The 11,812-nt window shown below is 44.4% G+C and overlaps 3 protein-coding genes across 5 annotated transcripts; 2 read left to right on the top strand and 1 right to left on the bottom strand.

Moving 5' to 3' along the window:
* The first annotated feature begins 75 nt into the window (after positions 1–75).
* On the top strand, positions 76–1,637 carry LOC112892399 (putative disease resistance protein RGA3). The gene has a single exon (XM_025959575.1). It carries the CDS (start codon positions 132–134, stop codon positions 1,635–1,637), a length of 1,506 nt encoding a protein of 501 aa, XP_025815360.1. The 5' UTR covers positions 76–131.
* A 539-nt stretch (positions 1,638–2,176) lies between these two features.
* Positions 2,177–5,360, bottom strand: LOC112892915 (RGG repeats nuclear RNA binding protein C-like). Its single transcript, XM_025960014.1, has 6 exons — positions 4,944–5,360; positions 4,154–4,529; positions 3,899–4,040; positions 3,310–3,468; positions 3,166–3,222; positions 2,177–2,653 (listed from the first exon to the last, which is right to left on the bottom strand). The coding sequence occupies exons 1-6, from the start codon at positions 5,134–5,136 to the stop codon at positions 2,465–2,467; spliced, it is 1,116 nt and encodes a 371-aa protein (XP_025815799.1). The 5' UTR covers positions 5,137–5,360; the 3' UTR covers positions 2,177–2,464.
* A 2,131-nt stretch (positions 5,361–7,491) lies between these two features.
* On the top strand, positions 7,492–11,656 carry LOC112892916 (probable acyl-[acyl-carrier-protein]--UDP-N-acetylglucosamine O-acyltransferase, mitochondrial). 3 transcript variants are annotated; one of them, XM_025960015.1, is made up of 11 exons: positions 7,500–7,686; positions 7,799–7,884; positions 8,198–8,322; positions 8,900–9,008; positions 9,280–9,372; positions 9,454–9,570; positions 9,657–9,740; positions 10,203–10,307; positions 10,682–10,768; positions 10,840–11,005; positions 11,325–11,656. In XM_025960015.1, the coding sequence occupies exons 1-10, from the start codon at positions 7,599–7,601 to the stop codon at positions 10,954–10,956; spliced, it is 1,011 nt and encodes a 336-aa protein (XP_025815800.1). In that variant the 5' UTR covers positions 7,500–7,598; the 3' UTR covers positions 10,957–11,005; positions 11,325–11,656. The 3 variants fall into 3 exon arrangements, 2 of the variants coding, with proteins under 2 accessions (XP_025815801.1, XP_025815800.1); XR_003228721.1 differs by lacking the exon at positions 11,325–11,656 and having other exon boundaries at positions 7,492–7,686; positions 10,203–10,380; positions 10,840–10,875; XM_025960016.1 differs by lacking the exon at positions 11,325–11,656 and having other exon boundaries at positions 7,494–7,686; positions 10,690–10,768; positions 10,840–10,984.
* The last annotated feature ends 156 nt before the right edge of the window (positions 11,657–11,812 follow it).

The following is an 11,812-nucleotide window of genomic DNA, read 5'->3' as shown; positions in this document are numbered from 1 at the left end:
TTGGGACTGTTGACTTGAGAGGATCCTTGCAGTGGAGCCAATTCTTTCCATTCCACCACCAAACCTTCTCCCTGCCCCCGTCTCCACTAGTCCACTGCACCACCAACCTTCTCCCTGAGAGGATCCTTGCAATGGAGGCCATCCTTTCCGCGATCATGAACGACCTCCTGAGCAGAGCCCTATCCCTGGTGATCCAGAGGTACAGGAGGTCCAGGGCACAAGAGGCGGAGCACGGGATCCAGCGGCTGCAGCGTGTCCTGCTCCGGGTCGACGCCACGGTGGAGGCCGCCGAGGGGCGGCACATCACCAATCAAGCGATGCTCCGGCAGCTCGAGATGCTCCGGCAAGGCATGTACGGGGGTCACTACATGCTCGACACCGTCAAGTTCAGAGGCCATGGGGGCGATGACGAGGTGAGCGGCGGCCTACCTGTTGCCTTGCCTAGATTCAGTTCAGCCAAGCGTCTCCCCTCCTTCACCGGTAACAGCAGCAATGAAAGCCGCCAGAACCCCGAGAGCCCGAAGAAGCTGGAGAAGATGCTCGAACGGCTCGAGACATTGATGGGCGACATGCTGGAGTTCGGCGTGTTCTTGGAGGGATACCCTCGCATCCGCCGGCAGCCGTACTGCACCTACTTGATTCTCGGCAATGTGATGTTCGGCCGGCAGATGGAGATGGAGACGGTCGTCAACTTCCTACTCCGACCAGAAGCCCCCTTTGGCAATGGAGGTCCCGCCGTGCTTCCGATCGTCGGCGTGGCGAGGATCGGGAAGAGCACGCTCGTCGAGCACGTCTGCCTTGACGAGAGGGTGCGCAGCCACTTCTCGTCGATCGTTGTCTTCACCGGAGAAGATCTTGACGCCGGAGACCTGGCTGCTTTCAGAGGCAGTGCTGCGATCAAGCATCAAGATGCCACCGCTGCGTCACGCGGGAGGTCACTCACGGTCATCGAGCTAGCTGGGGACGTGGACGAGGGGGCATGGAGGAGGCTGTACCACTCGGCAGCCAGCAGCATGGGGCACGGGAGCAAGATCGTGATCACAGGCAGATCAGAGAAGGTAGCTGCTCTTGGAACCACCAAGGCTCTCAGATTGAAGGCTCTGCCGCAAGAAGCTTACTGGTACTTCTTCAAGGCGCTCGCCTTTGGGAGCGCGAACCCGGATGACCATCCAAAGCTCGCATCCCTGGCCATGGAGATCGCGGAGCTGCTGGACGGCGTGTTCATGGCAGGAAACGTGGTGGCAAGCCTGATGAGAGCCAACCAGAGCACCGAGTTCTGGCTCAGGGTGCTCCAGTGCTTGAGAGACTACACCAGGAAACACCAGGCCATGTTTGGCAGCCATCCTAACAAGCTCTTGCAGCAAGGGCAGTCCGTGTACCCTTGGAGGATGGCCGGGACTCACGACGTCGTCACAACGTTCTGCAAGATCTATCAGAAGCCATCCGCCCAGGACGATGTCCCGGAGGTAACCGTGCAGGACATTCTATCGGGACGTTCCACGCGCCAGGGGAATTTCAGTGCAGTGGCATGGGTATCAACCGTTCCTCCCTACTACACCTTCTTGGCAAGCTGCGTGTCGCAGACGGTTAGGTGCTCTGCGGCCACCAAGAAGCGCCCACGACATGCGAGGGCGTGATGTACTGATGTGACCTTTTTCTGGTAACATCACTCTGTATAGACACTAACGGAGATTAGCTGTAACCCTGTAAAACTTCGATCAGATTATTATTCGCCAGCATAACCCGTAGTTAATGAATAAAACGCTAGTACTAGTTCCCCCTCCGTTCTTCAAGATGTAGGTCATTTTGGAGAAATATTTTGATATTTCTCCAAAATGTAGATCATTTTAATATTTATAAATTTATTGGTTTTTCTATACACCTAAACATAAATACATAGCAAATACTATAAATTACTAAAAACTGAAACAACCTACATTTTAATATAAACTACTAAAAACTGAAACAACCTACATTTTGAAACGGGAGGTAGCGTACAAGTCTTGAGAAAAAATCATGTACGGTTTCTATCAGATTGCTTGCATACAGTGTAAGTGTCAGGCGCTTCCGCAGAGCATAGCCACCAGATTCGCAGGCAATGGCTAGTGGCCACCATCTGAAAGCTGATGGCAGTTACATTCAAACGGCATCTAAAGATTAAACAGCAAAAACCACATTGCAGATCGCACAATCACAAAGATAAACAAAGGAAAGCAGGCGGCAACGAAACATTCAAGGATTGCCGATCTCCAACAAAATGGTAAAGCTAGCCTACAAAACTAGAGGCTAATTCTGACAAACAACTCCGGTATACAATGTCAAGTAACACACGGTGAAAGAAAGCCACATGAAACACCATTATTTGTTCCGGTTAAACCGTGGCACAATAATGTAACGTCGGCCAAAATTTAAAGATGACACCAGTAGACAATGCAATGCTCGAGATGATGACACTAAGCGCCCTTCACTTCCCACCAAGGCTTGGGAACTGAGCTTGATCCTCAATGGATGGGGCAGCAGCTGGGCCACGATTGTAACCCCCGCCATATCCACCTCGAAAACCACCACGCTCCCCACGGCCCCTTCCACGACCACGACCACCATAGTACCTTTCTCCTTCAGCAGGTTTCAGGAACTCATTGATGCTCAGCGACTGCACCAAAGATTTTTAATAACCACATTAGCACTAATCACAAAACAGAACATAAATATCAAAAACACCATGGACAAGACATAATCCTATGGGTAATTGCACTAAGACCGTCCCATTCTTTCTTCCCCTTAATCAGATTTAGTGTGACACAAGGATTCAGAATACTTATTATAAACAATCACAAGCTTACTTCAGGATTATTTCAGATTCTATTCCATTGTATCTTATAAACAATCCACCCAATTTAAGCGCTCAATAAGAAGATAACCTAAAGAAATCTAAAACAAAATCTATCTAACACGGAATTAACATCCTATCCCAAGAGGATTGTTCTAAATCCACCCAATTCAAGCATTCAATAAGAAGATAACCTAAAGAAATCTAAAACAAAATCTATCTAACATGGAATTAACATCCTATTGTACAATAGCAGCAAAGAAAACCGTGCAACTACGAGTATAGTGCAACCCATATGTCACCAACTGTCCAATACATAGATAATCCATACATACCTTCTTGGCACGCTCATCACGCTCAGCACTTTCCTTCTTCTTATCCTTGTCAGAACCCTAAGAATACAAAAATTACAATCATGAGCACATATGCAAACCTCAGTAGAATTTAGGTATCAAGATATCATAGTCGAGGAAACTAACCAGCTTAATGAAAACTTCATCATTTTCTTTCTTGTTTGAGAGTGGCTGCAGAGACTGCAGATCCTTATCAACTTCAACCTTTCTCTCCTCAGTCTTCAATGCAAGTAGTGCTTTCCTCTTCTCCTCCCTTATTTTCTCAAACTCCTCCAGAGTCATCTCCTGTATGATTCAATATTAAAAAATAGATAGATCAGCACCAATATTACTGTACAAAAAAGGAGAGGAAATGGAACACTAGATTGTTTGGGGGAAGATATTTTAAGATGATATATAGAATGTTTCTTGACAGGATACCTCAGGAATGTGATAATAAATAGACAAGGAAATTAAGCTACTTGTCATTGTATTTGGAAGTAAAACTGGTGAACAAAGTTCAAAATTTAACAGTTACACTCAGTGATCTGGATATCCTGGACTCAGAAATCAAGGGTAATTGACAAACATTGCAATAACACTCTCACAGTCTACAATGGCAAATAGATCATCCTGTCTCATCACGGTTGTTACATTACACAGTCACAACTGTGCAAGCACGGCTCGTTAAACAACAAGTGGAATTAAAAATAGATAAAATTGAATAAGTTGTTACCTTGTCCTCTTCCTTTTCTTCCTCCTCAGCAGCAGCATCCTTGTTATCTTTGTTCTCATCTGCTGCTGGGGCGTCATTCTGCTCGCCCTGTTTCTCAGCAATAGGAGCACCCTCCTCCACCTTGAGAGCTTCCTCAGTTTCCCTAGAAACATATGATTGCATTAGTGAAGTTCACCTCCCCCAATGCATATATCAGAAAAAAAAATAATGCTGCATAAAAGCAGAGACAAAAACAAAAAGTATTAGTTCCCTTACTGGGCAAGAACTTCATCAGTGGCAGTTCCCCAGTTCCCACGCCCTGCGCCATCACGCTTCATCTCATACCCACGGCCAGTTCCACTGTGGCGTTCATAGTTTCTCCGAGGTGGCCTCTCAGAGTCATCACCAAACTCACCATTCCTGTAGCCACCACGTCTGCCTCCTCCACGGTAAGGGGGGCGAGGGCCTCTCTCCCTTTCCCCTTCAGCTCCACCAGTTACAGCACCATCCCCAAAGCCTCCGCCACCATAACCTCCATGGAAGCCATTGGCATTCTCACCGCTGAGGTCACGGTTCTGGCCATAACCCCGTCCACCTCTGCCACGGCCACGTTCACCACGAGCTGGTGCACCGCCACCACGTGCATCTCTCACTGAAACAAGTACAGGTCATGAGTTTAATTGAGCATTCGTGCTTTCAGGAAATGGAGGTAATAAAATCTATTTGAAGTCCCAACATAACATCAGGCCCAAAGAAAGGTATCGTGCTTTCAGGAAATGGAGGTAATAAAATCTATTTGAAGTCCCAAAATAACATCAGGCCTGAAGAAAGGTATAAACTTCGCTTCCCAGCAGTGTAAATCTAACACCTTTACAAGTCATATAATCAAAGTTTGCAACTGGCATGACGCAGCCTCAAGGATGGATAACTCGTTAGTTCAGAAATTACCGCTAAAACATGCTCTAAACATCTTCAAAAAGCTTGTACAAATCCAAGCGTAATCAAAGGCGCAATAACCCTGAATGCCCAGAACCCCAGATCTAGCATCGTAGCAATCACAACTCACCAGCCTGCGAGGGGGGAGCGGGCTTGGTCGGGAACTTGGCGGCCGCCGCGGGCTGGGCCGCCTTACCAGCAGGCGCCGCGGCGGCCTTCTTCGCCTCTGCCTTCTGCGCCGCCGCCGCCGCGGCGGCAATCAGCTGCGAGGGGTCGTCGCCGTCGTCGGCGCCGAGGAGGTCGAACGGGTTGAGGGTGGCCATGACAGCAGCGGCGGCGCCGCCGGGAGATGGGGTGCAGTGGAGTCGCGAGGTACCTGATGAAGGGACTGGATACAAGCACTAGCAGCTTCGCCGGACGGGTTGGGCCGCCATTAGAATAAGAGGAGCAGCTGGGGAGGGGGGGGGAGGAGGGTAGGGTTTTGGGCGGCGGCGGCGGCGGCGGCGGCAAGGGGTTGGAGACAGGGGATGGGTGGGGAGAGTTTGACAAGGAGAAACCCTAGCCGCACTCCTACGCGAGCTCATATCCTTTCGCCTCCGTGTCGGGCTGCTGCTTTTTTTTTACCATTTCTGCGATGAAGCTCACAAATTACGGCTATAGCCTTGGGCGTTCGAGTTAATTACCTCTTTGGTAGCGCTTTGGTTCGTTTGGCCCGCTTGGAGCCGAGGGGAAGGGAGGGGTAGTCTTGGAATTTCCTCGATTAGTGGTCCTCGGGGGGAGTGAGGCGCTCGTGGGGTCGGGAATCCGGGCATCTGGAGCCGTGGCTACGAGCCGGGCGGCTCCGATATGTTCCGATCGAAAAATGCGTGTCGTGTCGGCACTGGTTTTGTGTACCCTTGGTTTGGTGGGCTGTTGGAGTGGGGTGAAACCAAATCAACGTCCCCGAAGGTGGAGGGTCCAATCCATTTCTATCAAACAAGTCAATAACGACGACTAAAACAATTTTAAATTTTGTAAGGTCATGTTTACTTATCTCCGCACCATGATGCGAAGTTTTGTAGAGGTGCACCCTTGCTATGATCATTCTATGCATACTTTTATTATTATCACTATTATAATGGTAGTAAAGGTTTTGTGTAGATCACCACAAGCGACAGTTCACAGTTCATCCATATCATTTTCTACTTTTGTTACTTCACAGTTTTTATTTCAGTACATTCCTTTCAAATATCAACATCTTACATCTTTATCTCCTATTTGATGCCTACCTTACTCTCTAGTTTCGCATACGCTATCTCACATGATCATAGTCCTAACCAATTGAGTACATAGAACTCTTTTTTCTTCTTTTTCTTTTATTTATTTTCAATTTAACCCTTCTATGTATAGCTCAATAAGACACAAAGAGATAGGAATTTATCTTTTAAAATAAGGAGCAGTAACTATTTTCTTACTTGTATATATTATTTTGAGCTAAATTCCTCTTGTAATAATCCAGACACTTCCAGCACATTTGGAAACATGCCTCCCTTATAACTACTCAGTTACACCATGATATGAGAGCTACTCTGCATGATAATATATGAAATAGTCACTCATTATTAGATGCATAGCCTTGATCGAACAAATTAATTGATCATTAAGAAGGTGTATTGATTGTGGATGCTCGGACCAAAGAAGTCTAGAAACCCAGTCTTGGTGGTTACAACAGCGTGTGCGAGGGAGGAACCTTCTCTAGATCAATTTCTAAGATGTCACTTAGGTATTGTATTAAAGTCCTTGACATCTTAGCATGCTAATATCTTAAAATGATAGAGTAATAGAGGTTATATAGGTGATCTTTAAGAGTTGGAGGGGCAAGGGAATTTAGCGGAACGCGGAGTAACATAGGAGGTGGTTCTTTGAAAGATTCTTCTCATAACACACATATATATATGAATATGCAAGCGACAATAATCATAATACTCTTCGATGACAATGCTCATGAGAGAAACAAAAAAAAGTGACCGAGCTTCATGTAAAGTTGATGCAAGCACACTCGTAAGATGTTAATGTGAAATAAATTATTTATAAAACAAGCGGGCGCGTGAGCAGGGAGATCATGAAGGAGCGGTTAAGCACTAGAATTCTAGAATTCTAGGAGTGCCACATAACCATATAGGAGAGAGTATATATTTTTTGTAGTATTGTGAGACATGTTTTCAGTTTTCAAAATGTTTAGAATACATGAATTTATTGAGTTATGCCTTTTGTTTCCATTGAGAAGTACTACTTTCATCTTTTACACGGTTAACCATAAGAAATTCTGAATACTAATTTGATGATTCAAGTTTGTGCCATTAAAAAATATATATTAATAGAGTAATCATGTATCAAATGTTTATCCTAATGAAATGAAATACCAACGTGCAAGTGTTGCATTCCGTTATTCCGTTCTAAGTTATATATGCATAGTAAAAATTATGTATTAAAAAAATATCAAAACGAATTGTAATTTAAGTTGGATGTTAGTATATGTATGCACTTTAATCACGTTTAGCACCAAAATGTTTCGCCGCCGGCCGCGGCTGCTGAAGCAAGCAAATCAGCGCGGAGGCCCAATGCGCAACTGGCAAACCTGGGCTTAACCCAAAAACACGTCTCTGTGCCTCTCTGTGCGCCCGCCCGTGCGGCCCCACCGCGGGATGCTGATGCACGCGACAGCTTCCTGAAAACCCCAAGCACGGCTGACGTCATCCCCGTCGGTCCGTTCCCCCTTCCGCCCCAACGCAAAACCTCTGCCCCCATGTCCGCCGCCGCCGCCGCCGCCCGCGCCGCGCGGCTGCTGCTACCGTGTCTCTCCCAGACCACTGCCACGCGCCTTCTCCATGCGAGTACGCGCGTTCTCGCTCCCGCTCCCTCTCACCTTCCACTAATCTCTTTTGATCGCATCAGCCGCTCGCGTCAGATCGCTTTCCTCATTCTCACGCCCACCGTGGTATGCAGGTGCTTCGCAGGGAGCGGCACGGGAGGCGTCCGGTAGCTTCATCCACCCCGCCGCCGTCGTCCACCCCGATGCAGTCGTCGGTCAGGTGATTCCCTCCCGCGTGCTTGTTCGACAAATAAAAAGCCTCCCGCGTGCGCCCCCACTCACTGATCGCTCGCTGCTTTGATTCGTTATAGTGGTGGCGCAAATCATGTGTCTTCTGATGGAACCGCCGTTGCTTGGGCTGTTCTATTAGGCTCATGCAGGGGGCGTGCTTGCTAGTTAATTCTGCTTGCCTGATATAAATGCTCACAATCTAAGATGATACTTCCTGATTCCATCTACAGTGGATTATGTGTATTTCTTTTTCTTTACAGTAGAAAACTTAATGTCTATATGTGCCTCGAACCAATTTGCAGGGCGTCTCGATAGGGCCCTTTTGCACGGTAGGGCCTTCAGCCAGGATTGGTGATGCCTGTCAATTACATGCTGGGAGCCATGTCGTGGGAGATACTGAGCTAGGGGAGGGATGTGTTGTTCAAACGTGAGAGCATCTTTTCGCATTTTGTTTCTCCTGATTTCCGCCCTTTTTGTAACTATGTTGATGCTTGCAGTGACCTCCATTCAAACCCCATATTTTCAAATATAATTGAATCGAAGAAAGATATATTGAACTTCTGTGGAATAAAAGTACAATCAAAATAAGCACAGATTGCAGTTACCATAGTCTGAATATCATCACAACAGTAGATGAGATGGAGCTCCAAGACCCATATTTTGATTTGGGGATGTTTCTCATTGGCAATTGGAAATTTGTTTGTGTGTCGTTGCTTCTCTATCTTGGTTGGAGTATCACTCTCTCCAGACTCTGGAGCACTGAAAAAAGACCATGACAACTTTTTGATGAAAAAATAATCAAGGAGATTGAACTCACCACATAGAATTACTTTGAAATCTTTGTTTCTAAACAGCTTAGCCATAGCTAACAGCACTCTATGTCTCAGTATGTAAAATTCATGGATAGTACATGATACCACAATCTACTGATATACCTCACAATGTGATATGTGAACAACATAAACCTGTCCCAATTCATACTGTGGAATTTAGTTTTCTGGCAGTGGTGCTATTCTTGGTGCAGATATCCCTGGCCAGACAGTTATTGGGGAAAACAACATCATCGGACACTATGCTACTGTTGGTATAAAATGCCAAGATTTGAAATATAAGGTTAGCTTTTTTTAAGTTATAGTCACTACAAAGTTGCAAGTGCTGTGATAAAATTGCCACATGACATAGAGTTTACTTACCATTTATACGTAAAATTATAAATTATCTGTGAATCATGAACTTTAAAACCAATAGCTCTTGTGGACCAGTGAATGAAAAAAATTTAGGCTCACACATGCACACTTCTCGTAGTAGACAATGATTATGTTTTCTGGCTACTTGAAATGCTATTTTCTGTGCATACTAATAATACCCTTTTCCTCTTGTTTAGACTGGAGATGAATGCTTTCTACACATTGGTAGAAATAATGAGATCAGAGAGTACTGCTCCATTCATCGTTCTTCCAAATCTTGTGACTGCACGGTATTCAGGTTTCTTGTTTGATTACAATATTTTTCACGAAGCTTACGTCACCTGTCTGACTCAGAGGGATCTGTTTTGCAGGTTATCGGGGACAATAATCTTATAATGGGTTCGTGCCATATTGCTCATGATTGCAAGATTGGTAACAACAACATATTTGCTAATAATACTCTGTTTGCTGGCCATGTAGTTGTCGAAGTGAGTAATAATTTTACTATTGTAGCTATTTCTCATCAACTGGGTTGAGAGGCCACTTTTGTCTTAAAAAATGATTTTTTTTCCAGGACTGTACTCACACTGCAGGAGCTGTTGTTGTCCATCAATTTTGTCATATTGGGTCATACTCATTTCTTGGTGGAGGCTCTGTGGTATGTTGAAATTTGATCTGCATTACTTGCAGTGGAGCATCATAGCATCATTTTTGTGGTAAAGAAAATGATACTTCATGTAGTTTTATCAACCATGTCTGAAAAGTATGATAAAACTGCACTCTCACAAAATAAAGATTGGAAAATATCAAAGAAGAGAATCAGAATGCACTTGATGTTATGGTGTTCTCTGAGGAATAGATACATGATCATATGGAGTTCAGGGATTATCAATTATGCTGGATTTTCTCACCAAGGAGGCTCTCATGTCTGATATCATGCATTTGATAGTTGTTTCCATACTTGTTTCCTTTCCGCTCTATGTGCTTGTTGAATCCTGATGGAACTGTAGTTCCCACTATCTAGTAGTAGCCACCTAGTGTTGACACTTGCAGTGTTTAACCTTTTGATATCAAGTTTTCTTTACATGTTATCAAAATTCATTCTTTCAATTTGAATCAGGTTGCACAAGATGTGCCAAGGTACATGATGGTTGCAGGTGATAGAGCAGAGCTTCGTGGTCTGAATCTTGAAGGTCTTAGGCGCAATGGATTCTCCGACCAAGAGGTTTTCATATATTACTGAAAATTTGGAATCCTTCTGATAAGATGCAGTTTTCCACAGTACTTCGCGACTTTTGGTACTTTAATCAGAGTTTCTGGGAGGGTATATGCATATGTCTTCTATGTTATCCATTGGTATCAGTATATGTTTAGCATGTTATCAAATTCAATAATTGTTCACACTAGGGAGCTGGCAGTTGGCTGTTGCTTCAGTAATTCAGTGCCTTATTGGAAAGACATCTGGGAATAATGAAACTTTTAAACGAAATTTCCAATGCATTTTAAAAACTACAGGACGTAACACTAGGGCCTAGAAGTTTGCAACTAAGTACATTTGGCTATCTTGTGAGACTGACATGGAATTTTCATAAAATCGAGGTACGAAGTTTGAGGAAAGCTTATCAGAAAGTATTTATGCCAACTATTACTATTGAGAGTAGCTTTGAAGAGAGACTGGCTGAATTGGTAAGCATACTTGCCCATCATTTTGTTGTTACCTCCATGTATGCATGTATTTATTAGACCCATATCAACAGGAACGGGAAGAGCTGTCAAAAACTCCTGCTGTATCCTGCATGGTGGAATCAATTCGCATGTCGTTTGATCAAGGACGTCGAGGGATTTGCAAATTCAGAAGTTGGAACAGTTCATAAGTTAATCAGCTCTTAAGTTCACCTGGCAATTACCTCAGACGTTACTTAGGTAATTTGTGCAGTAATATAAGTTTTGTTGTTCTTACCTCAGAGATGGTATTCTCATTCATTTCCGTTTAAAATAAATCCTGGGCAAGGAAAAACCATCAAAGTAGGGTGGCATTGAGTACAGCGTCATCATTTTGAAAATGCACTAATAAATGCTGCTGATCAACAAATTCATTTCCATCATTGCAAAACTGTGTGCTATTCATATTTTACAGAGATTTAGTTTCCTTATGTATCTTGGTTGCCAATATGCTATGTATTGTGCATATCTTGTGGAGCTTTGCTGCAAAGACTGAACACGTGCAGTTTTCTCTCTGCAGGTGCATATTCAATTATGCTGTTGATCTTCTATACCTGAACAAGTGGGCACATACCCTGTATATTGGACCAGGCAGTCCTGTCCGAACCTGGCGATCAACAAGATGTTCTTTACATCTGTGTATAGGACATTCAGGAAGCCCACTGTAGCCAGAATTTTGTTCCGGATGTATGAGATTTTTCATCCTATTTGTAGTTGTGCTAATTTACAGCGCATCCTGGATTTTGTTCAGAATGTACATGGTGGCCTAGATCCCAGGTTCAAATCTGTAATATCTGAATAACGTCACCATTAATTGAGACCGAATTTTGCAATAATGTTTATTTGGGATGAGTTTTTTTTTTAAGGGGGATGAGTGTTCTTTTGATATAGGCGTGGCGTTGGTAAATTTTAGAACACGTTATCAAACTGATTAACTCCCAGGTGCTTCAGCAGCATTTCCAAAAGCTGAGCGTCCAAATATATCGCCCTGGAATCAATCAGATGCTT

Source organism: Panicum hallii, chromosome 5 (assembly GCF_002211085.1).
Source record: "Panicum hallii strain FIL2 chromosome 5, PHallii_v3.1, whole genome shotgun sequence".
NCBI classification, from domain to species: domain Eukaryota; kingdom Viridiplantae; phylum Streptophyta; class Magnoliopsida; order Poales; family Poaceae; genus Panicum; species Panicum hallii.
This window is presented reverse-complemented; position numbering and strand designations above follow the sequence as displayed.